The 24,006-nt window shown below is 35.5% G+C and overlaps 1 protein-coding gene across 1 annotated transcript in view; it reads right to left on the bottom strand.

Annotated features, from left to right (window-relative positions):
* The window catches only part of LOC121383809 (sacsin-like), a 65,041-nt gene that overhangs the window by 15,737 nt on the left and 25,298 nt on the right, over nucleotides 1-24,006 (bottom strand). The window contains exons 2-7 of the mRNA XM_041513907.1: nucleotides 17,369-17,455; nucleotides 14,212-14,318; nucleotides 6,404-6,529; nucleotides 4,849-4,996; nucleotides 577-2,079; nucleotides 340-414 (exon numbers count right to left, since the gene is read on the bottom strand). Of these exons, the coding sequence (XP_041369841.1) occupies nucleotides 340-414; nucleotides 577-2,079; nucleotides 4,849-4,996; nucleotides 6,404-6,529; nucleotides 14,212-14,318; nucleotides 17,369-17,372 (1,963 nt within the window). The 5' untranslated portion in view covers nucleotides 17,373-17,455. The remainder of the gene's footprint in view (nucleotides 1-339; nucleotides 415-576; nucleotides 2,080-4,848; nucleotides 4,997-6,403; nucleotides 6,530-14,211; nucleotides 14,319-17,368; nucleotides 17,456-24,006) is intronic.

The following is a 24,006-nucleotide window of genomic DNA, read 5'->3' as shown; positions in this document are numbered from 1 at the left end:
GAATCAAATTAAAATGTACACATTTTCCTGGTTTCTAGCATCAAGCCAAATTGGAGATTTTTGCATAGGACATCTCATACGCTCGTACTATATATATTATACAATCTTCGAATAAATATGAATGATTATAAAATAGTAAACATTTATTAAATATAAAACAGGACACCCAAAAACGCATTGAAATTTACAGACATTAATAGTCTAAGCAACAAAATAAATCTTTGTTACAATGTATACAAAGTCAGGAATATACCTTTAACCAAGGTTTAGATGTTATTAGCAACATCCAGTTGGAAACAATGATTTTGTAATCAATACAAATATTTGCTCAAATCATACCTTCCTTTGCCATGTTAGCAAGGTTCTGTTTAATAAAGCTGTCTAGATGTTCACAAACAAGAATATTTTCCAATCCTGGCATTGAAATTTACAGACATTAATAGTCTAAGCAACAAAATAAATCTTTGTTACAATGTATACAAAGTCAGGAATATACCTTTAACCAAGGTTTAGATGTTATTAGCAACATCCAGTTGGAAACAATGATTTTGTAATCAATACAAATATTTGCTCAAATCATACCTTCCTTTGCCATGTTAGCAAGGTTCTGTTTAATAAAGCTGTCTAGATGTTCACAAACAAGAATATTTTCCAATCCTGGGAACAAATTTACTTTTCCTGGACAAAAGAAGACTGGACTTTTTGAGAAAGTCTTAAATGTTCCATCAGCTACAGGAAGCAGAGCTAAGCCTTCAAGATTGGTGTGTGAAGATGATCTGAGAACATATTTCAAGAGATGGAATCGTTCAGCTGGTGCATAGTTCTTGTACCGATCAGATGTTTTCAGTAGTTGACACAGTCTATCAGGACATACACTGGCGACCTCTTCCTTTTTTTTTTCAACAATGTGATCTGGCAAAACTACAATATTCTGCTGATATTCTAAATATGTCTTTGTAACAGTTTCATAGATATCAGTTTTACTTTCAGCATCAGGCAGAATAACACAATTCCAGTGAATCCATGTTCCTCTGTTTACTTTGCTGAAAAATGCTGCCATTTGAAATAATTTCTTGTAAAAAGGATCCAAGGAAATGTTCCAGTGGTCAGTAACCTTTCTGTAATCAGGAAATGACCTATAAAACAATTCAATGACCTCAGAAGAATTATTATTTGTTTGACAGTATTTCTTAAGCTCCTCTACCAGAATGATGTACGCTTCTGGAATGACCTCTGAAATGAGACAACAATTCCACTGGTCCTGTTTCCCATCATCTTCAGACCATTTGACCTCTCGTCGATCTTGCGTTAAAGCAAAGTATCCATTGACATGTACAGGCAACCCAGTAGTACTTTTCGACCTAAGGGGTAAAAAACAAAAGATATGTCCCTTGAAATGATCAATGTTTGTCAGAGGGTAGGCCACTCCAACATAAGGTGAGTATGAGAGATCACTATCAGCACAAAGATGTCGGAGCTGGTCAGACATAGATCCTCCTTTATAGAAATTCACCACAATCCAGTCTTGTGAAGTAATTTTGGGATGATGACGGACATTAAACTTTGTGCACTCCACAGAAAAGTGGGATATGCTTTGATATGATTTAGATGGTAATTTATTTCCAATGCTGTCAAGATGTGACTTAAATTGCATCCGTTCCAGGTGAACTGCTTCTACATACTGGTGGCCTATTTTTACTGAAAAAATGGCCTGGGCAGTAGGCGAAGATCTACGTGTTTTGAAAAGAGATATGCTTTCAAGTGATTTTAGAAACAGCAGGGTCATTTCTGCCTCTGCCATGAAATCTTTAAATAGGTTCATTATATCTCGTTTTGCATACACATCCTCTGATAATTCAGATTTAATTTGGCGTAGTGGAAACCAGAACAAAGTGCCATCATAGGTCCCATTTCGAAGACAAGCTTGAGAAAAACCAAACGTCCCACCAAATAATGAAGACACAGCATCTTTTGTGTTCTGGTCCAACTTGTCAAGCTTTTTCAACAAGCAGACTTCATCTTTTGGTTGATGAGGATTGATGAAGAGAATCCACTCACCACTTAAAATGCACACCCAGTCTGAAAAACAGAACAGAATATAATCCTCTTATTTGCATCCGATTTGCTAAATGTATGATAATTATATTTTCTGTGTGAGATTTGTAGTGTGGGATATCGATTTGACAACATCGGATTAGCTACTATATGATAATTATATTTTCTGCGTGAGATTTGTAGTGTGGGATATCGATTTGACAACATCGGATTAGCTACTATATGATAATTACCCAGACACCCAAACCACACCATTAAAAGAAATCGGCACAACTGAAAATGACCACTGTGACTGTGACATATAAATGAACCTACTGGTGTCTATAACATTACTGTGTTAACTACAAGCACAAGTGCTGTAAATAACACTTAAATTTCTTTTCACCCTGGTTTTTGAGGATATACAGTAAATTACATTTAGAACAAACAAGCTAAGAACACACTACTGCATTTACTGGTCTTAAAGTCCTGTTTGTTTCCCCACTATATATTATCAATAAATTTTAAATAAAATAGAAAGAACTATGTAATGTATAACAAATCAACTTTTAAAACTAGCAAAATATTTTGTCCCAAATTGTAAATTTCAGTGTAAATTAGTTTGTGTACAACGAACCGAGCATAATTGAAATATTACTTGAAACAATAACTGCAGTGCAGCAAACACGACCACAACGAACAGCTCAAAGAATGTTAAGGGATTAAGTTGTTGAGCAATTAACAGAACGTCCTCACTTCATTGCTGTTTAACCCTGGTTCTTTTACCATCAATACCATTTTTTTTTAATCAGCCGATGGATCAAGGGATTATTTCAAATTTAAAGTTGAAGTGTAATCAATGGCTCGTCATAGTCACGTTCATTTGAACTTAGTTGATTGTCACAAGAAACCGTACTTTTAAAACTACTCTTTGCAAAACATTTGACAATACATGATGAGGTCACAAGGAGTCGTCATAATTGCCAACAAGATGGAAATGAGTGTTATTATTTCTTGTTGTATGCCTATAGTCTACCCCATCGTTCTATAAATATGGGGTTTTTTTGTAAATAATTTCAGTTTGTTTTGCCGTGATAAGAAAAGCAAACGTGTTTTGGAAATAACAAAAATATACTATCAATCGGCTCAGACATAAATAAGTTGTAGTAAATTCCATAGTATGAAAATATGCGTTTCCTGTGGGACGGACTATGGATAATTTTGCTTATTATCTCGGTATGTAGTGCTGTTTTAAATCTGAAATAATCCTCTGATCCATCGACTGCATTAACTAAAAACTTGGTATTGAGGGTAAAATGACCAGGATTAAACTGCAATGAAGTGAGAATGTTCGGTTAATTGTTCAATAACTTAATGTCAAACAATGGTAAATATTTGAATGAATGGAAACATGCATTGCAGACAAATGCTAATAATTATGTTACATAAAACTGCGATATCCTAAAACATGAGATCATGTGTGTTTCAATTAAGGACACATCTTACTTTATTCAGTAGTCTATAATAATATGTATGACTAACACTGATTGTTGAAAAAATACAACAATAAGAAAACAAAAATGTAGCTCTTACAGTTATTAAACACAATTAAGTTCTGCATACATGTGATGTTTTGTTTCGTCATACTATTAATATTTGTAAGCATTCATAACATTTCTGACATGAGTATAATATGTCTTTCTGTGATAATTGGACTTGTATAATTCTATCAATTATTCTGAATGGACCACTTCACCATTTGCTTATTTATTTTTTAAAAAGAAACTTTGAAATCCTTATTTGTGGCTGAACTTTTTTTCACAGAGATTGTTCTGAGTTTGCTGCCATTTAATTGTAATATGTTTCTGATTAATAGACCCTTTTGAACAACAACAATTAGATTTGACCTCGTACGTGGATCCATTGGGGGGGCGTGGCAGATGACCCACTCCCCGAAATATATTCAATGATGAATTAATGAATGTTTGACGATACATCAGCACAAAACAATACATCCGACAGCAGCTATTGGGTGTCAAATGTATATGGCGATGAACATCAATTTAAAATTCTAAAATTATTAATAAAAATAGTGTGGACAGGTATGATGAAATGGTCACCCTTATGAATGACACAATGAAGCACATTCAATATTAAATACCCCCAAAATATAATAATAATAACAATAATAATTTAAGTGCCTCTTTTTTTTGGCTTAAAATATTAATTGGGTTTCCCCCTTGATGTGCCCCTTTTCCCTTAGTCCCCCAAAACGAAATACTACTGGACAGTGGTGGATTTTGAAAATCCATTAAGGGGCCCCCAATGACATGCTCCCAAAGAGATTCCTCGAATTCTCAGATGTAAAAAATTAATATATATATATATATATGTATGTATGTATGTATGTATGTATGTGTGTGTGTGTGCGAGTGTGTGTGCGTGTGTGTAGATAGATAGATAAATAGATAGATACATACATACATACATACATACATACATACATGCATACATTTACAACTGTTGCAAAAGTTGGGAGGGGCAGCCCCCGTCAGATCCGACACTGCTGGATATGTCCTTGTTACCTCCCAACAATTTTTAAGTATGAAAAAATATGTGTTAAGAAATGAAATGAAGTTTGGGCTACTGCAACATTAGCACATTGAATAAACAGACAGTAATATTACATTTAAAATGCAATTTTAGTTGTAAAAAACCTTCGTTAGTTGGAAAGGTTTTAACAATGGCAGCAAATACATGGCAATCTCTGTAAAACAATATGTTGGTACTACATGTCATTTTATGAATCTATACCTGTTATATGGAAGACAGACTTGAATCCCAGACCATACCGTCCGACCTTTAGACGATCATGTTCCTTGTTGCTGCATTGAATCATCTGAATTCCATCCCAGTCTTTCTCTGTAAACTTTGCATCATTGAATACACACAAACCTGGGCCCTGTAAATAATTAATGTATTAAATGAATGGCGTAGTTTCCATGTGTTGTTCTAGCTGTCAACTATAATTTACATCAATACATACTTTATGTTAATTTTAACAAGAGCTTCAATCGCTCGCCTGGTATTAAACTAACTATACCTCTGAAAAGTGAACTGTAGCAATAATGATTTATTATAGGTGGTCATTTTGGTAACTGCTAATTTAATATTAAACATAACAAATGAAGATGTGTATGTATTGTGACCCAAAGTTTAGAAATTTTGTGAATTCTAATTTCACCTGTGACATAATTTGGGAATAAATGAAGATGCAAATATGTGATGGTCATGAGAGGGTAATTGTACCAGCTTTGGCAGCAATCTACATGGTGGAACTTGAGAACAAATAAAAAATCTAGAATCCAATCAGAGGCGACGGCAGCCATAATAGATTTCTAATTGTCACAAAAAATAGCAGGGTCATGAGAGAATTGTTTGTACAAAGTTTGGTTGAAATCTACATGGTGAAACATGATGGCCATATTGGATTTTGAATTGGGCCAAAAAATAACAACAAATGCATGGCTATAAGAGAATCATTTGCACCACGTTTGGTTAAAATCTGCTTGGTGGAACTTGTAAAGAAGTTGAAAATGTCTCAACCAATCAGAGGTCAGGGTTGCCATTTTACATTTTGAATCAGCCTGAAAAATAGCAGGATCATTTGGACCATGTTTGATTCAAGTTAAAAAGTTAAAGTTTGTTTTCTTTAACGACACCACCAGAGAAATTGATTTATTAGTCATTGGCTACAGGATGTCAAACATTTGGTAATTTTGACATATAGTCTTAGAAAGGAAACCCACTACATTTTTCCATTGGTAGCAAGGGATATTTTATATGCATCATCCCACAGACATGACCTTTGATATACAGGCTGTAACAAGAATCATCTTATGGGCTCACTGACAGGGATATTGGATTTTGATTTGGCCCGAAAAATAACAACTCTAGGTCACACCAAAGAGGGAACCATTTGGACAATGAATGTTTGAAATCTTTTCTGGTGAAATGTGAGAAAAAGTTCAAAATGTCTCAGCAAATTAGAGGTCAGGGCTGCCATATTGGATTTCGAATCATCCCAAAAAATAACAACACTTGGTCAGGGCTATGATAGGATCATTTGAACCAAGCTTTACTAAAACATCCTTGGTTTTACTTGAGAAGAAGTAAAAAAATTAAAAGTTGACGGACACCAAATGCTGGACATTGACTCATCACATACGTTCCCATGGCTTTTAGGACCAGATGAGTTAACAACACAATGACCACTTCAGTACATTACTTACAGTGCCTTCACCTAGCATACATGCTTTAGTTTAGCTAGATCTTCTACCATAACACACTGACCACTTTAAAACATTACCTGCAATGCCTTCACATGGGGTGCATAATCCAGATTAACTAGATCTTCTGGTCTGTTGCACTGTCTGCCTTCATACAACACCTTTACCTCTCTAGCGCCTGCATCCTCGGCATTCTGGATCATTTCCTGTAAAAGAAACACTAATTCAACAAAGGTGGCATCACTCGACTATTACATTCAAGAGACGGAATCACTCCACTATTACAATCAACAGATGGTATTGCTCCTGCATCAGTATTACAGACATCGCTCTACTATTGCATTCAACAGATGGCATCACTTAACTATTACAGACATGCTATGGGGTTACTTCACTATTACAGCAAAGGTATGGCATCACTTCACTATTACAGATAGGATATGGCATCACTTCACTATTACAGCCAATATACAGCATCACTTCATTATTACAGCCAATATACAGCATCATTTCACTATTACAGCCATTATACAGCGTTCTGCCCACACTGGTTGGCCTTGCCAGCACTAAGACATGCCCGACCACCACTAAGCTCAAGAAGTGCTTTTTCCGACCACTACTTTTATCACCAGGCATTAAATAATTATCTATTTTCACCATGAAACAGTTGTGATGTACTTTCCGCAATTTTAAACAAACACGCGTCATAACCGGCTATGCCATGTGCGTTACATTTACTATAGTATCTCAGACAGCTGCGAGTGACACTGCAATCACCTGCTATGCCATGCGCACGCTGATCCAGCTGATATAAAATGACATGAAACGATCTCACGAACAAGCGGGTATAGGCCCGCTAGACAAGTTCTCTAGGTGAGAACAATCCCATGGGAATATAAGTAGTCTCTTGATTAAAATGAATGGCATTTTGTTCAATTTATGAGGCTGAAATCTCACAGCTAGCTGGCCTACTTGGAACTGAGCCCACCACTGAGACCTATCGTCTGTCGTCTGCTTGACTGCTGTGCTTCATCCACATGACACAGAAATCCTGCATATTTGACGCAATATTTACCTAAAATACTCCCAAATAAAATATGTGTGCGTCATGGTTGACGGAAAATATTTCCGATGTCAATCGATGTTATATATTTTTTTTTTTAATTCATAAAAACCTAACGATTACAAAGTTCAAAACGAAAATAGCCAAGCAGTTTAACTGGTTCCCAACCTTATCAATACGTTTAACATGGCCTCATTTCACAATTAATTTCGCTATATGTTTCTATATATCCTTAGTATTACAGCCAATATACGGCATTTTTTCAATATCAGCAGGCAATATAATGATGTTTTCACTATTACACATACCATCAAAAGGACAACCCAGCCATTAAAGTCATCAGCTATTTCAGCCAGCATATTGATTTATTAGACAATATAACAGCCATCTAACTATTAGGCCGGATATACACATCATTATTACACAAAATTACAGCCAAAATCTATATTAAGCATCTATCATTTCACTATTACAGCCGGAATTACCACAAACAAGGCATCATTCACTATTACAGCCAACAAGTTATCATGTTCACTAACTACATGCAATATCCCCATCATTTCACTATCAGCAAACATTGCCACTTCATTTCACTCTGCCATGAAATAATATACGGCATCAAACACTAGACTACTTGCCAGGTATGGCATCATTTCACTATTACAGCCAATATTGGCATCAACTATTACAAATGGGAAGATTTCACTATTAGGCCAATATAACATTTTCAGTATTACAGCCAATATATGGCATCATTTCACTATTACAGCCAACATATGGCATCAATTTCACTATTACAGCCAATGTATGGCATCAACTATTACAGCCAACATATGGCATCATTTCACTATTACAGCCAATATATGGCATATTCACTATTACAGCCGCATATGGCATCATTTCACTATTACAGCCAACTATAGCATCATTTCACTATTACAGCCAACAGTATGGCATCATTTCACTATTACAGCCAATACATGGCATCATTTCACTATACAGCCAATATATGGCATCATTTCACTATTACAGAGTTATGGCATCATTTCACTATTACAGCCAATATATGGCAATTTCACTATTACAGCCAACGGCATCATTTCACTATTACAGCCAATATATAATCATTTCACTATTACAGCCAAGATAGGCATCATTTCACTATTACAGCCAATACGGCATCATTCACTGTTAACAAATAATTTCATAAATACTATACATAACAGAATCATTTTACATTAAATATATGGCATCATTGACTATTACAGCCAACATATTAACTAATGGTTATATGGCAACATTTCACTATTACAGCCAAGTATGGCATCATTTCACTATTACAGCCAATATACGGCATCATTTCACTATTACAGCCAATGGCGGCATCATTTCATCCATTACAGCCAATTATGGCATCATTTCACTATTACAGCCAATATACGGCATCATTTACAGCAACATTATCTATCTTCACTATGGCATCACTTCACTATTACAATGAATATATGGCATCATTTCACTATTACAGCCAATATATGGCATATTACTATTACAGCCAAATAAACATCATTTCATATTACAGCCAATATATGGCATCATTTCACTATTACAGCCAATATATGGCATCATTTCACTATTACAGCCATAACAAACACTATTACAGCCAAGATATCATCATTTCACTATTACAAACAATATAAACATCATTTCACTATTACAGCCAACATATGGCATCATTTCACTATTACAGCCAAGATATGGCATCATTTCACTATTACAGCCAATATACGGCATCATTTCACTATTACAGCCAACATAGCATCAACTATTACAGCCAAATACGGCATCATTTCACTATTACAGCCAAATCACGGCATCATTCACTATTACAGCCAATATTACTGGCATCATTTCACTTTACACAAGGCATTTTCACTATTACAGCCAACATAGGGCATCACTTCATATTACAGAGTTCACTATTACAGCCAACATATGGCATCATTTCACTATTACAGCCAATATACGGCAACATTTCACTATTACAGCCAACATATGGCATCAGATTACAGCCAATATACCCATCACCCACTATTACAGCCAACATATGGCATCATTTCACTATTACAGCCAAATCCAGTGGGGAAATAATTTTCACTATTACAGCCAACATATGGCATCATTTCACTATTACAGCCAATATATGGCATCATTTCACTATTACAGCCAACATATGGCATCACTTCACTATTACAGCCAACATATGGCATCACTTCACTATTACAGCCAACATATGGCATCACTTCATTATTACAGCCAACACATGGCATCATTTCACTATTACAGCCAAGATATGGCATCATTTCACTAATACAGCCAATATACAGCAACATTTCACTACTACAGCCAAGATATGGCATCATTTCACTATTACAGCCAATATATGGCATCATTTCACTATTACAGCCAACATATGGCATCATTTCACTATTACAGCCAATATACGGCATCATTTCACTATTACAGCCAATATACGGCATCATTTCACTATTACAGCCAATATATGGCATCATTTCACTATTACAGCCAAGATATGGCATCATTTCACTATTACAGCCAATATATGGCATCATTTCACTATTACAGCCAAGATATGGCATCATTTCACTATTACAGCCAATATATGGCATCATTTCACTATTACAGCCAACATATGGCATCATTTCACTATTACAGCCAATATATGGCATCATTTCACTATTACAGCCAACATATGGCAATATCACTTCCACTCATTTCACAGTACAGCCAATATATGGCATCATTTCACTATTACAGCCAATATATGGCATCATTTCACTATTACAGCCAAGATATGGCATCATTTCACTATTACAGCCAATATACGGCATCATTTCACTATTACAGCCAATATAAGGCAACATTTCACTATTACAGCCAAGATATGGCATCATTTCACTATTATACAACCAATATATGGCATCATTTCACTATTACAGCCAACATATGGCATCATTTCACTATTACAGCCAAGATATGGCATCATTTCACTATTACAGCCAATATAAGGCATCATTTCACTATTACAGCCAATATTTCACTATTACAGCCAACATTTCACTATTACAGCCAAGATATGGCATCATTTCACTATTACAGCCAAGATATGGCATCATTTCACTAACAGCCAACATATGGCATCATATATGGCATCATTTCACTATTACAGCCAACATATGGCATCATTTCACTATTACAGCCAAGATATGGCATCATTTCACTATTACAGCCAACATATGGCATCATTTCACTATTACAGCCAATATATGGCATCATTTCACTATTACAGCCAATATACGGCATCATTTCACTATTACAGCCAATATACGGCATCATTTCACTATTACAGCCAATATAAGGCAACATTTCACTATTACAGCCAAGATATGGCATCATTTCACTATTACAACCAATATACGGCATCATTTCACTATTACAGCCAACATATGGCATCATTTCACTATTACAGCCAAGATATGGCATCATTTCACTATTACAGCCAATATATGGCATCATTTCACTATTACAGCCAATATATAGGCAACATTTCACTATTACAGCCAAGATATGGCATCATTTCACTATTATACAACCAATATACGGCATCATTTCACTATTACAGCCAACATGGCATCATTTCACTATTACAGCCAAGATATGGCATCATTTCACTATTACAGCCAAGATATGGCATCATTTCACTAATACAGCCAATATACGGCATCATTTCACTATTACAGCCAATATAAGGCAACATTTCACTATTACAGCCAAGATATGGCATCATTTCACTATTATACAACCAATATACGGTATCTCACTATTACAGCCAACATATGGCATCATTTCACTATTACAGCCAAGATATGGCATCATTTCACTATTACAGCCAACATATGGCATCAGTTACTATTACAGCCAATATATACGGCATCATTTCATTATTACAGCCAACATATGGCATCACTTCACTATTACAGCCAATATACGGCATCACTTCATTATTACAGGCAACATATGGCATCATTTCACTATTACAGCCAATATACGGCATCATTTCACTATTACAGCCAATATACGGCATCACTTCACTATTACAGACAGGATATGGCATCATTTCACTATTACAGCCAATATAAGGCAACATTTCACTATTACAGCCAAGATATGGCATCATTTCACTATTACAACCAATATACGGCATCATTTCACTATTACAGCCAACATATGGCATCATTTCACTATTACAGCCAAGATATGGCATCATTTCACTATTACAGCCAATATACGGCATCATTTCATTATTACAGCCAACATATGGCATCACTTCACTATTACAGCCAATATATGGCATCATTTCACTATTACAGCCAACATATGGCATCATTTCACTATTACAGCCAATATACGGCATCATTTCACTATTACAGCCAATATATGGCATCATTTCACTATTACAGCCAAGATATGGCATCATTTCACTATTACAGCCAATATACGGCAACATTTCACTATTACAGCCAAGATATGGCATCATTTCACTATTACAGCCAATATATGGCATCATTTCACTATTACAGCCAATATATGGCATCATTTCACTATTACAGCCAACATATGGCAATATCACTTCACTATTACAGCCAACATATGGCTTCATTTCATTATTACAGCCAACACATGGCATCATTTCACTATTACAGCCAATATATGGCATCATTTCACTAATACAGCCAATATACGGCATCATTTCACTATTACAGCCAATATAAGGCAACATTTCACTATTACAGCCAAGATATGGCATCATTTCACTATTATACAACCAATATATGGCATCATTTCACTATTACAGCCAACATATGGCATCATTTCACTATTACAGCCAAGATATGGCATCATTTCACTATTACAGCCAAGATATGGCATCATTTCACTAATACAGCCAATATACGGCATCATTTCACTATTACAGCCAATATAAGGCAACATTTCACTATTACAGCCAAGATATGGCATCATTTCACTATTATACAACCAATATACGGTATCATCTCACTATTACAGCCAACATATGGCATCATTTCACTATTACAGCCAAGATATGGCATCATTTCACTATTACAGCCAACATATGGCATCAGTTACTATTACAGCCAATATATACGGCATCATTTCATTATTACAGCCAACATATGGCATCACTTCACTATTACAGCCAATATACGGCATCACTTCATTATTACAGGCAACATATGGCATCATTTCACTATTACAGCCAATATACGGCATCATTTCATTATTACAGCCAATATACGGCATCACTTCACTATTACAGACAGGATATGGCATCATTTCACTATTACAGCCAATATAAGGCAACCTTTCACTATTACAGCCAAGATATGGCATCATTTCACTATTACAACCAATATACGGCATCATTTCACTATTACAGCCAACATATGGCATCATTTCACTATTACAGCCAAGATATGGCATCATTTCACTATTACAGCCAATATACGGCATCATTTCATTATTACAGCCAACATATGGCATCACTTCACTATTACAGCCAATATACGGCATCACTTCATTATTACAGCCAACATATGGCATCATTTCACTATTACAGCCAATATACGGCATCATTTCATTATTACAGCCAATATACGGCATCACTTCACTATTACAGACAGGATATGGCATCATTTCACTATTACAGACAGGATATGGCATCACTTCACTATTACAACCAATATACGGTATCATTTGACTATTACAGCCAACATATGGCATCATTTCACTATTACAGCCAATATACGGCATCATTTCATTATTACAGCCAACATATGGCATCACTTCACTATTACAGCCAATATACGGCATCACTTCATTATTACAACCAACATATGGCATCATTTCACTATTACAGCCAACATATGGCATCACTTCACTATTACAGACAGGATATAGCATCACTTCACTATTACGGACAGGATATAGCATCACTTCATTATTACAGACAGGAAATGGCATCATTTCACTATTACAGCCAAGAGTTGGCATCATTTGAATTTCACTATTATAGCCTTACTTCACTATCATGCCTATAGAAGACATGACTTCACTGTTACATCCAAGAAATGGGGTCACTTCACTGTTACATCCAAGAAATGAGGCCACTTAATTAACTGTTACAGCCAAGCGATGGCATCACTTTACTATTACAGCAAAGAGATAGAATCTTGCCACTATTACATCCAATATATGGCATCACTCAACTATTAAAGTCAAGAGATGGCATCATTCCACTATTACAGCCAAATGATAGCATTACTTCACTATTACTGAAATAAAGAATCCACCATTGCCTCAGGTAGGACACAAACCCAATACCTACAGATGGCTTAACCATTACACAACCAAGGTGAGTAAAGAACAAATATTGGTAATAATTTATGAAAAATATCCTGTTTCATTGTGTATACACTTGTAACACACCCAGAAATAAAAATATAAATCAGGTTTTTTTCATGACACCACTGTACCACACTGATTAATTGATCATCAGCTGTTGGCTGTCAACCACTTAATAATTCTGACAGTGGAAATCCACTACATTAGCAACTAGGGATTTTTTAAATACACTCTCGCACAGATAGGACAAGACATATCAACACCTTTAATAAACCAGTGTTATGAGATGGTGATGCGACACTGCAGCTTCAGTGTAGTTACCTTGAGAATTTGTCCTTTTGGATACTGGTCAAGAACAGATCGCAGCTGTTTGATCAGACTGGGTTGCCTCATAGACCGAAGACCTTCCTTCATTGTGTCTCTGGTCTCTGCAAAGAACGATTAATATTTATAGATGAGCCAATCCACAGTTGTGCTAAGGAGGTTTTTAAAAGGGTATCTCTAACATTCAGGGAGGGATGCAATGTTTAAAAAGAGCACATACAGTATTAAAGGGACCTTTCCTGGAGTTTGGTAACAGGTTTCAGATTTGGAGTAACAGATCCTTTTTGATGACTAAAATAACATATTAAATATATTTTCTTGTTTCGAATATCAGTGTATATAAACAAGGTGTTTGTTGTCATCCTAATGTTGTAGTAGCCAAAACCAGATGTTATTTTCCAATAAGTTTGTACGCACGAAACAATATATATCAGGAGGATAATTGACAATAACTGCTGGAAACTTTAGCACATGACCGCAAACACATTGATAGGCAAACACTGGTATTCTTAACAAGAAAACAGATTTAATACTTAATTTTAGTTGCATAAAAGACTCTATTAGTCAGATGCATCTTACAATAGCTGCAAACAGTCCCTTTATATATATATATATATATATATATATATATATATATATATATATATATATATATATATTTTAAGAAGTCTGTTTTGTGTTTTCGTCTTGTTAATTTTCTTTTTTCTTATAATTTTGCAGGGTTCCAGCTGCCGTTCGCCATTGTCGCGAATTATCACAAATTTGGCTATAATCTGGTCAATCAGGCGATACAAAATGGTGATTTATTTTTTTCAACCAATGTTTCCTGAAATTCGGATTATCTTATTTTCCTAATATATATATATATATATTTTAATGTCGCCGCCATTCCAAAGAAAATATACGCACGAAACCCTTGCCCTTAATAAAATAAAATGTGGATGCAGTGAATTGTGAACCAATCAAATCATTAACGATTCCTCACGAATAAAATCTACATACTGGGCTCTGTTCGATCGAGTACTTCATTTGTATGAATATATTTATTTCAGTTTGCGTAAGCTCAGTATAACCTATTAAAACGCCAGATATGCGGTCCAAAAAAATTTATTTAAGTTTCACACCAAATTATACTCTTATGTTTTATCTACCAAGATAATTTGCAATTTGTATCATTGTTTACGTTTAATTTTAAAACATTGTTCTAGTAAATCAAACGCTCGTTCAAATGCGATCTTTAATCACAGTTATCACGTGGTGACGCTAAGTGTTGCGGGACCGCCAGTGATTACAACACAATGCCGCGACCAACCAAGTACAAACGGGATCGCGATTTGAAATCTCAGGTACAAATAACAGATATGCTTCTACCCGTTCGGGAAGTCCACATGGCTGACACCGACATCAACGAATCAGGTCTCACTACACAGATGTCATCTGCCATTGAAACCCATGTTAAACTGCCCAACTTCAAGCGAAGATTGCCCATAGAACAGGTTCTCATTGGCACTAACAACATACACCATTGCGAACATACATTATACAAGCATTTATTGTCACTCCAAAATTGAGAACATTTCCGTCTCAGTTTTTAGCTATATGACCGCATCTGGCAGTAGTACCGGTCCGAACAGGTGGTTCATTAACCGATTCACTCCGGCTGTCACTTGCGCTATATACCCATGTCCCAAAAGGTCGATGCACAATATTACAAAATAACATGGGCAAAATACAGCCAGAAGGCTTACCATTAAACATACATATTGTTTTAATTCTTCACCATTTCCTAGAAGTGAATATGTGAACCATAACATGTGTCACAATTAGGAACTATAGTGGACCGTGATGAATGAACTCTCACCCGGAAGTGATCTGTGTAGTGAGACCTCAACTGAAACTTGCGCCGCCACTACTGAGGATGAAACTAAAGATAATTATGATGGCATGTACCTGGTTGACATTTCGACCACCGATAGCGATACTATCGGCGATAGGCTTGTTGATCGTACGAAGAATCACAAATGTATTGCTCACTAGGACAAATACACCACATGAATTTGAGAATAAATTACACAAATATAAATGTTAAAATTTTCAATCCACTCTTTTGGCTATAAAATTTATATTGTGGCTATAAAAGTAAACATTTGGCTACAACTTTGGCTATTAATGAACATTTTCCAGCTGGAACCCTGATTTTGTTAATGTTTTAATTTTTATCGTCTACCATTCCAAAGTTTAATGTTAAACACATCCTACTATTTAAATGCTATTTTTGACTTTTATTCACTGGTGGCTTGCTTCATTCAGCAAGTCAGTAGTACAATATTGGTAGATTTACTGTAATTATTGGTATTCGGGAATATTTTATTCATATTCGAGACCCCATATTCATGATCCGTATCGTATTCACCACTTGGTGTATTCGTTGCAGCTGTAATATATGTAGATGTAGATGTAGATGTATAAATATAAGTATAAGTGTGTGGTGTGTATGTTAAATTAATTTTAGTTACGTCTTTTATTTTGTTATTTACTTGGTTTTAGAGTAATACAAGAAGAAATTAGCATTTTTCATGAAATGATATGAAGTCCTCCTGTTTCCTTCCAGCTTCAATTCTGAGTATCCCACAAACTCAAAGTCCCTGAAATTTAAACTACATGTATTTCTCTTTGACCCTTTTAGTTTAAGTTATCAAAGTTTCTACTTTTCAGAGTGAAGAAAAGTACAAAAAGACATGCACTGGGTTGGGGGAATAGTAAATCCCTGATATGAGGGGTGTAATGTGGTCTGGACCTGGGATGGGAGGGGTTTCCAATATGAACCTACATATAGCAGACCCTTTTGCCTACATTTTCCCTGGACACCTGTATGAATAGACTACTGTTACAATGATGTAAAACATTGTTTTATTCGAATCTCTTAACTCTCCAGCCTAATTGTTAGAAACTAATAAACTTATAAATTTATACAGAATTTATTTAGAAATATAGTGAATCATACATTTAGTTTAATATGTTTAATGAAGAGAATGACTTACAGAGTGATCTTCAGGTCATATCAAGTTTGCTTATTATATGGTGAAAACTGTAATTTAGTACTGAGTAAGATGTTTTTCATTTCATTTCAAAGATAAAGTAGCAATTAACATACCCATTTCGGCTTTTAGCCAACCGTCAGCCAAACCTTCCAGAGATGTTTAGGTATTATCCGTGGTGATGTGACTGAAGGACACCATTTCTGAAAAACAATATACTGCAACAGTATTAAATATATCATAGCATCAGATTTCTGAGTTTGGTTTGACGTAAAAAGAAAAGTAAAAGTGTTTTGGAAATAACAAAAACAAATGTATTTTAGAAAACAATTGGCTCAAAAATAAATAACTTGTAGTAAATTTCATAGTATGAAAAAAGGCATTCCCTGTGGGAAGAACTATAGCTATTTATCAATGAAACCACACATCTATCAATGACATTTACACAAAGAATACACGTTCAAAATGTTATGATTATGCAGACAGGGTTCGCACGCATCCTGGAAAATGCTTAGATTTTATTTTCTTCCTGGAAAGTGTATAAACTCTTGGGAAAATGAATCAACCTCTTGGAATTTTATTATTTTAGTTTCTTCATTTAATAATTCTTTGATATATATATATTTATAAATAATCGCGTTTGACGCCTGGTTCCAAACAATATCTGCCATGCAACGGTATAATTATAATAGGTCGACTGCCATTGGCCAGCTTTTATAATATATACACAATGAGAAGGCGTGGACACAAATGAACACATTTTCGTGCTTATATCCAATTAAGGTTTAAGCACGCTGTCCTGGACACACACCTCAGCTATCTGGGCTGTCTGTCCAGGACAGTGGGTTAATTGTTAGTTGGTTAGTGGTTAGTGAGAGAGAAGAGGGTGTAGTGGCCTTACACCTACTCATTAAGCCCTAAAGAACTCGCTCTCGGTTGGAGCCGGCACTGGACCCACATGTTAAGGCAAGTCGATGAAGAGACCAATTAACTAAATAAACAATCATTTTATTGATTAGTTTTGATTGTTTGTGATGTAAATTGGTGGTACCAAGCATAAGCGTACGAGGCAGGGGGTTGGGGTGGGGCAACTGCCCCCTAGTGCTGGAGCAAAATCTTAAATTCTGGCACAAATGGTAGATATTCGTGCAAAATGTGCTAACCTGAGACCTTTTCACTATGTATTTCTATCATTCTACCATCAAAATTAGTTGTAATCAATGTAAAAATGCATAGTGATTCATTTGCAACCCTATATAACTGGTTAGTAGTAATGTTAATATGAATAAATGTTGTTATCCATATTCGGGCATTTTTGTTTAATTCGGGCAAACACCAACCTCTGCCGCCTACACAAATTGTAGCCCATAAGCCTATGGTACCAAGAGTCCACTTCAAGAGATTATTTTTGTGTTATCAATAAAAAAATGTATTTGACATTTAGTTACTAACCGAAATGGGTATAATTCCGGTAAATTTCTTATTTGAAAGATGATGTCACTAATGAGTTTAAAATAATTATTAATGGAAATAAAACATGTTTATATGATTTATGTAATTTTGTCATTAGGTACTTTTCAAAAATTACAAATAAATGATGATTTTAAGTATATGTACATGTACTCTAAAAGCACAGACCTATAAATGTAATACCGTAAATGTATTAATTAATGTGTAGACGTTTGTGTTTTTTTCTTTTTTTTTTAATATTAAATCTGGATATGGTTTTCTTTTTTCTTTCTTCATATTTTTTGGGTAGAAGAGTTTATATAAATTATACATAAAATGTATTTATTTTTATATAATGACACCCCAAAACCCCTTTTTTCTTCATATTTTATATATATATATATATATATATATATATATATATATATATATATATATATATATATATATATATATATATATATATATATATTATTACCCATATGGGCTAAAATATACGGGGTAATATTGTTTCTATCTCTGCACAGTGTGCAGACTGCTTCTACAGCCACTGATTGGCTGGCTTAAAAATCACGTTTGGTTGGTTGCTTGCTATGGCCGGAACTTCACTTTCATTCATATAATGTTTCCATTCATGAGTCAGATTACACATACGTTATACGATCTACACAGATTTACAAAAAAAATGGACTCATTTGTTTCGTAAACATGAAATGGTATATTTTCATAAGCAGCGGCTTTAGTAATACAGTATATAAAAATAATTATTTTCAAATGCAAATACAGTTGTATTATTTTGTACTGTAAACATTTGGCTGTAAAAAGAACGTCGTTAATGCTATGACGTCACTTACGTTACGTCATGTAATGCACGTAAGATTATATGACGTAATGGCTGATGGCTTTGTTGTAGACTGCAGAGGAATTTTTACATTAAAAATCAGTTAAAATTGACAATGGGTAATAAAGAGAATAACCAACTCGCTACGAATTATCTGTCCCTCGTAAATGAATGTTGTAAAACCCTCGCCAAAGGCTCGGGTTTACAACATTCATTCACTCGGGGACAGATAATTCGTAATTCCTCGTAGCTCGTTAGTTATTCTCTAAATATATATATATATTACATAAAATTTATTTATTTTTATATAACGACACCCCAAAACATTGTTTTATTTATTTATTGTTTATTTGTAATACTTTGATGGATTATTATTCCAGAAAATTATTATTTGAGCACAACTGCTTTTTGTTTGCTCTGAGAACCCAGAGATCTTGTTAGTATGGTAATATTATTAACAGCTGGTAAAGATGTTGCTGAAATGCATTTCAAGTTATATCAGTCAAATTAAGCTTAACATTTAAGTGGTATTGAAGTAAAGATTATTTACTTTGGTACAATCTAAAGACCTGTCTATATAAAGTTATAGAATTCTGAATCTTGACCAAAAATAAATGAAGGCCTTAAAAATATCCACAATGTGGTTAAATAAGCAGTGTACTGGAGCGTCGTTAAACTAAATATCCTTTCCAGGTAATGTATTCAGACTCCTGGAAAAAAATAACAGTCCTGGAAAATGAACCAAAATAGTGCTTAAAGTCCTGGAAAATTAAAATGTTTGAGTGTATGAACCCTGTGCAGAGACTGATAATTCTAACTCAGGATAGGCACTATTAAATGGTCACTTTATTATATTCATATAAATATGTTTGATTACCTTTTACTTTTTGCCTATTGTTTCTGTAGCTATACAGGCTATAGTACCTCAAGCCTTGACCTTAAGTTTTTTCAGTGGTAGCCCGGAGCCAGGTCATAAAATCTAGTAGCGGCGGGCCCCTGGGGTTTCCCTAGAGCGATAAGCCGACACGGCCCGTGCTCCCTTAGCCAGCCAAGTAAGCGCCTTCATGTCTGGTAAGCGCCTTAACTGCAGGACCGTGTCGGCTTAATTTGTAACATGTATACAAAACAATGGAGCTGTGATCCGTAACGTCATTCACCACACATTATCACACTTCCATTTGGTATCTCTGCAATTCTTTAGATGTTCACTTTGAGGTCCATTGATCGCACCGTTTTAATTGTTGGCGGGCTTGTGCTGGTCACGTGGTACAGGTTATCCCAAGGGCTCTGTTCAGCCAGACCGAGCGAAAACAAAACGTTCGCTACACTGGTTTGTGTGCTTCACGTTAAACCAAATGGACACGACAGACACCAATCAAATAGTTCGCGAACATTAGGAAGAACGTTCGTTGGCTGAACTGAGGAAAGCTCTTGGCGTAATATACGTCACGCTTCAGAGTCAGCTGACACCCACGTGTCAAGAGACATCGTTGCGGACATTAAACAGTACAGTTACACAGAAGTAAATCTTGATGTAAATTTGTAGAAAAGCAATAGTTGTTTGCATCAATGAATACCTAACTGCAGTTTCGGTTATTTCCTTTGTCTTTGTTAATTTTGTACCTATGGTCGTGAGCACGCATGCAGATCGTGATCGCGGGAAATGAACATGCAGTATTTATACAAATTGCAGTTACACGTACACTGAATTAGTTTACAATAATCATATTTGTTAGATAATGCTAGATATATATTTGTAAAACTGTGAGGTGACATTTAATAAGTTAGCTGGATTTTAAAAAGACCGTAAAAATTTATTTTATTACCTTTTTTTTCTTTTTTTATAAATGAATATACTGTGACGTCAGCATTCTTAGCTTAGGTATTTTACAAGCAGAAATCACAACAAGCATTTAACATGATGCTGAAATCAACAGCAACAACATAACCCAAATTATGAAATTGTTGGGGGTGGGGAATTGATGGATTTTTTTTTTTTAAAGTTTTACCCCCCCCCCCCCCCCCCCCCCCCCAAAAAAAACCCCCACTAAAACCCCCCCAAAACCCCCAACATGATTTGATGGATTGAAGGCTGTTTTCAACCCACTACCCCACTTCTTTTGGCTTGATTTTTGCCTTATAATGATGCTAAATATGTAAGCGTCTTAAAAAAAATCCTGGGGAAAGCCCTTAGTAAAAATTGGTAGCCCCACAACTTTAAAAGAAAAGAAAAAAAAAAGAAAGAAAAAAGAAAAAGAATTTATTTTTATTTAAACTTTTTAGGGTGGGTTTTTGTAAATAATGAGCATTATACTGTGAAATATACAATTATTAACCCTGCATGATAACCCTTAATGAACAATAAAGTTTTTAGTTTAAATCATTGAACAGAATCTGGGGAAAATACTCAAAACTATGACATTAATATGTGTCAGAATGAAGTGTCTCATATGTGGCATTATATTACTGTGTAAGCCTTCATTACGAAATTACCGGTCTCGATGGCGTCGTGGCAGGCCATCGGTCTACAGGCTGGTAGGTACTGGGTTCGGATCCCAGTCGAGGCATGGGATTTGTAATCCAGATACCGACTCCAAACCCTGAGTGAGTGCTTCGCAAGGCTTAATGGGTATGTGTAAACCACTTGCACCGACCAGTGATCCATAACTGGTTCAACAAAGGCCATGGTTTGTGCTATCCTGCCTGTGGGAAGCGCAAATAAAAGATCCCTTGCTGCCTGTCGTAAAAGAGTAGCCTATGTGGCGACAGCGGGTTTCCTCTGAAAAACAGTGTCAGAATGACCATATGTTTGACGTCCAATAGCCGATGATAAGATAAAAAATCAATGTGCTCTAGCGACGTCGTTAAATAAAACAAACTTTACTTTCATTACGAAATTAGGCGTAAATAATAATAATAATAATAATAATAATAATACCTACCCACATTTGAAACTACTGGTCGGAAATGGACAAAACAAAATATTTTTAAGGATGGCCTCAAAAGAGGAGTAAATATGATATGAAAAAAACTCTAACCACCACCACCAAACAACCGCCCTATTCTACCTGCATTAACTTGGTTGGTACGATTCCATAAATATACAATAGTATTTATTATTATTATTATTATTATTATTATTAATTGTTTTTAGGCCTAATCTCGTAATGAAGGCTTACAAAATATTATAATTATTGAAACACTTCATACGTTTTTCACGAGTAGAACTGTCTGCTAATCGTATGATCTTCAGATCGATATTGTATATTTTAATACTTAAAATGGCTGCAACTATGTTCAATAGGTGTAATTATGAAGAATCTTAACCAAACTAACCTTTATTCCAAAACAATAGCGGTCTTTATTGATGACATTAAACTTGTAAATGCCGTAAGGCAATTATCTCAGACATGTGATCGCGATGTGTTATCATGTGACAAGGTCAGATGTTATTTTGAGCGAGGTTATCGCGCAAAGCCATAGTAAACGATAAGAGAGATTTCATTAAAATTAATTTGTAAGAAAGATTAATATTTTTAACACTGAAAATATTCGTCAGTTTATACATTTATTTAACAATAATAGATATTAATTTTGTAACCAATAATTTGACAATTTGCATAGGTAGCCTAGAAGAAAATAAACCGCTATTGAATTATCGTTTAGTTTAGACTTCAGCTGGCAGCAAATAGTCTTGATCATACAAAGCGTTGTTGATTGTCAAACGAATAGTTAGCCCATGACCCAAATGAAAATTCCATGACCCGTAACTCTTTCTTTTTGATCGATCGCTCAAAATGCGCACCTTTTCTCTTTGGCATATTAACTGCTCCATTCAAAATTCAATAGCACCCCCCCCCCCCCCCCCCCCTGCCTGTTACCGATCTTGATCGAACTGCTGGTGTTCCCTTGCACCTGCCAGGGCAGGGTGTCCCTAATTTCTCTCCCCCCACCCCCTTCTGTCCTGGACGGAGGAGCCGTCCGAGGCCGGCTCCTGTGCCCATGACAGGCGTGCGCTACAACAGCTTGTTCTGTATGTGCACGTTAAACCCTATGACCTGACCTGACCATGACCCGTACGAACCAGTGTATCTGGCCACTGGATTACATCAAATTATTTGGTTTGGTCCGCTATGTTTAAAAAAAAAAAAAAAAAAAAAAAAAATCCTACTACTGGTAGATATACTCCTTTATTTTACTAAATCGTATTGCGCAACTGTCACGTGTGGGTCACACTAGGGGATCAGTTAACAGTTACAGCGACTCCTGGCAGCAGGTGGAAAGGTGGAATTTCAGACACCGATGAATTAAACGTCTTGTTGATTTAAGAGTGACTAGACATGCCAAAACATTTGGTAGCCCGGCGGACTACCAGGGTTAGACAACTGGTAGTCCGAGTGAGAAATCGATAGCCAAAACACCCCGGGCTACCGCTAAGGTCGCGCTATACGTACATATGTACAA

Source organism: Gigantopelta aegis, chromosome 10, assembly GCF_016097555.1.
Source record: "Gigantopelta aegis isolate Gae_Host chromosome 10, Gae_host_genome, whole genome shotgun sequence".
Classification (NCBI taxonomy): domain Eukaryota; kingdom Metazoa; phylum Mollusca; class Gastropoda; order Neomphalida; family Peltospiridae; genus Gigantopelta; species Gigantopelta aegis.
This window is presented reverse-complemented; position numbering and strand designations above follow the sequence as displayed.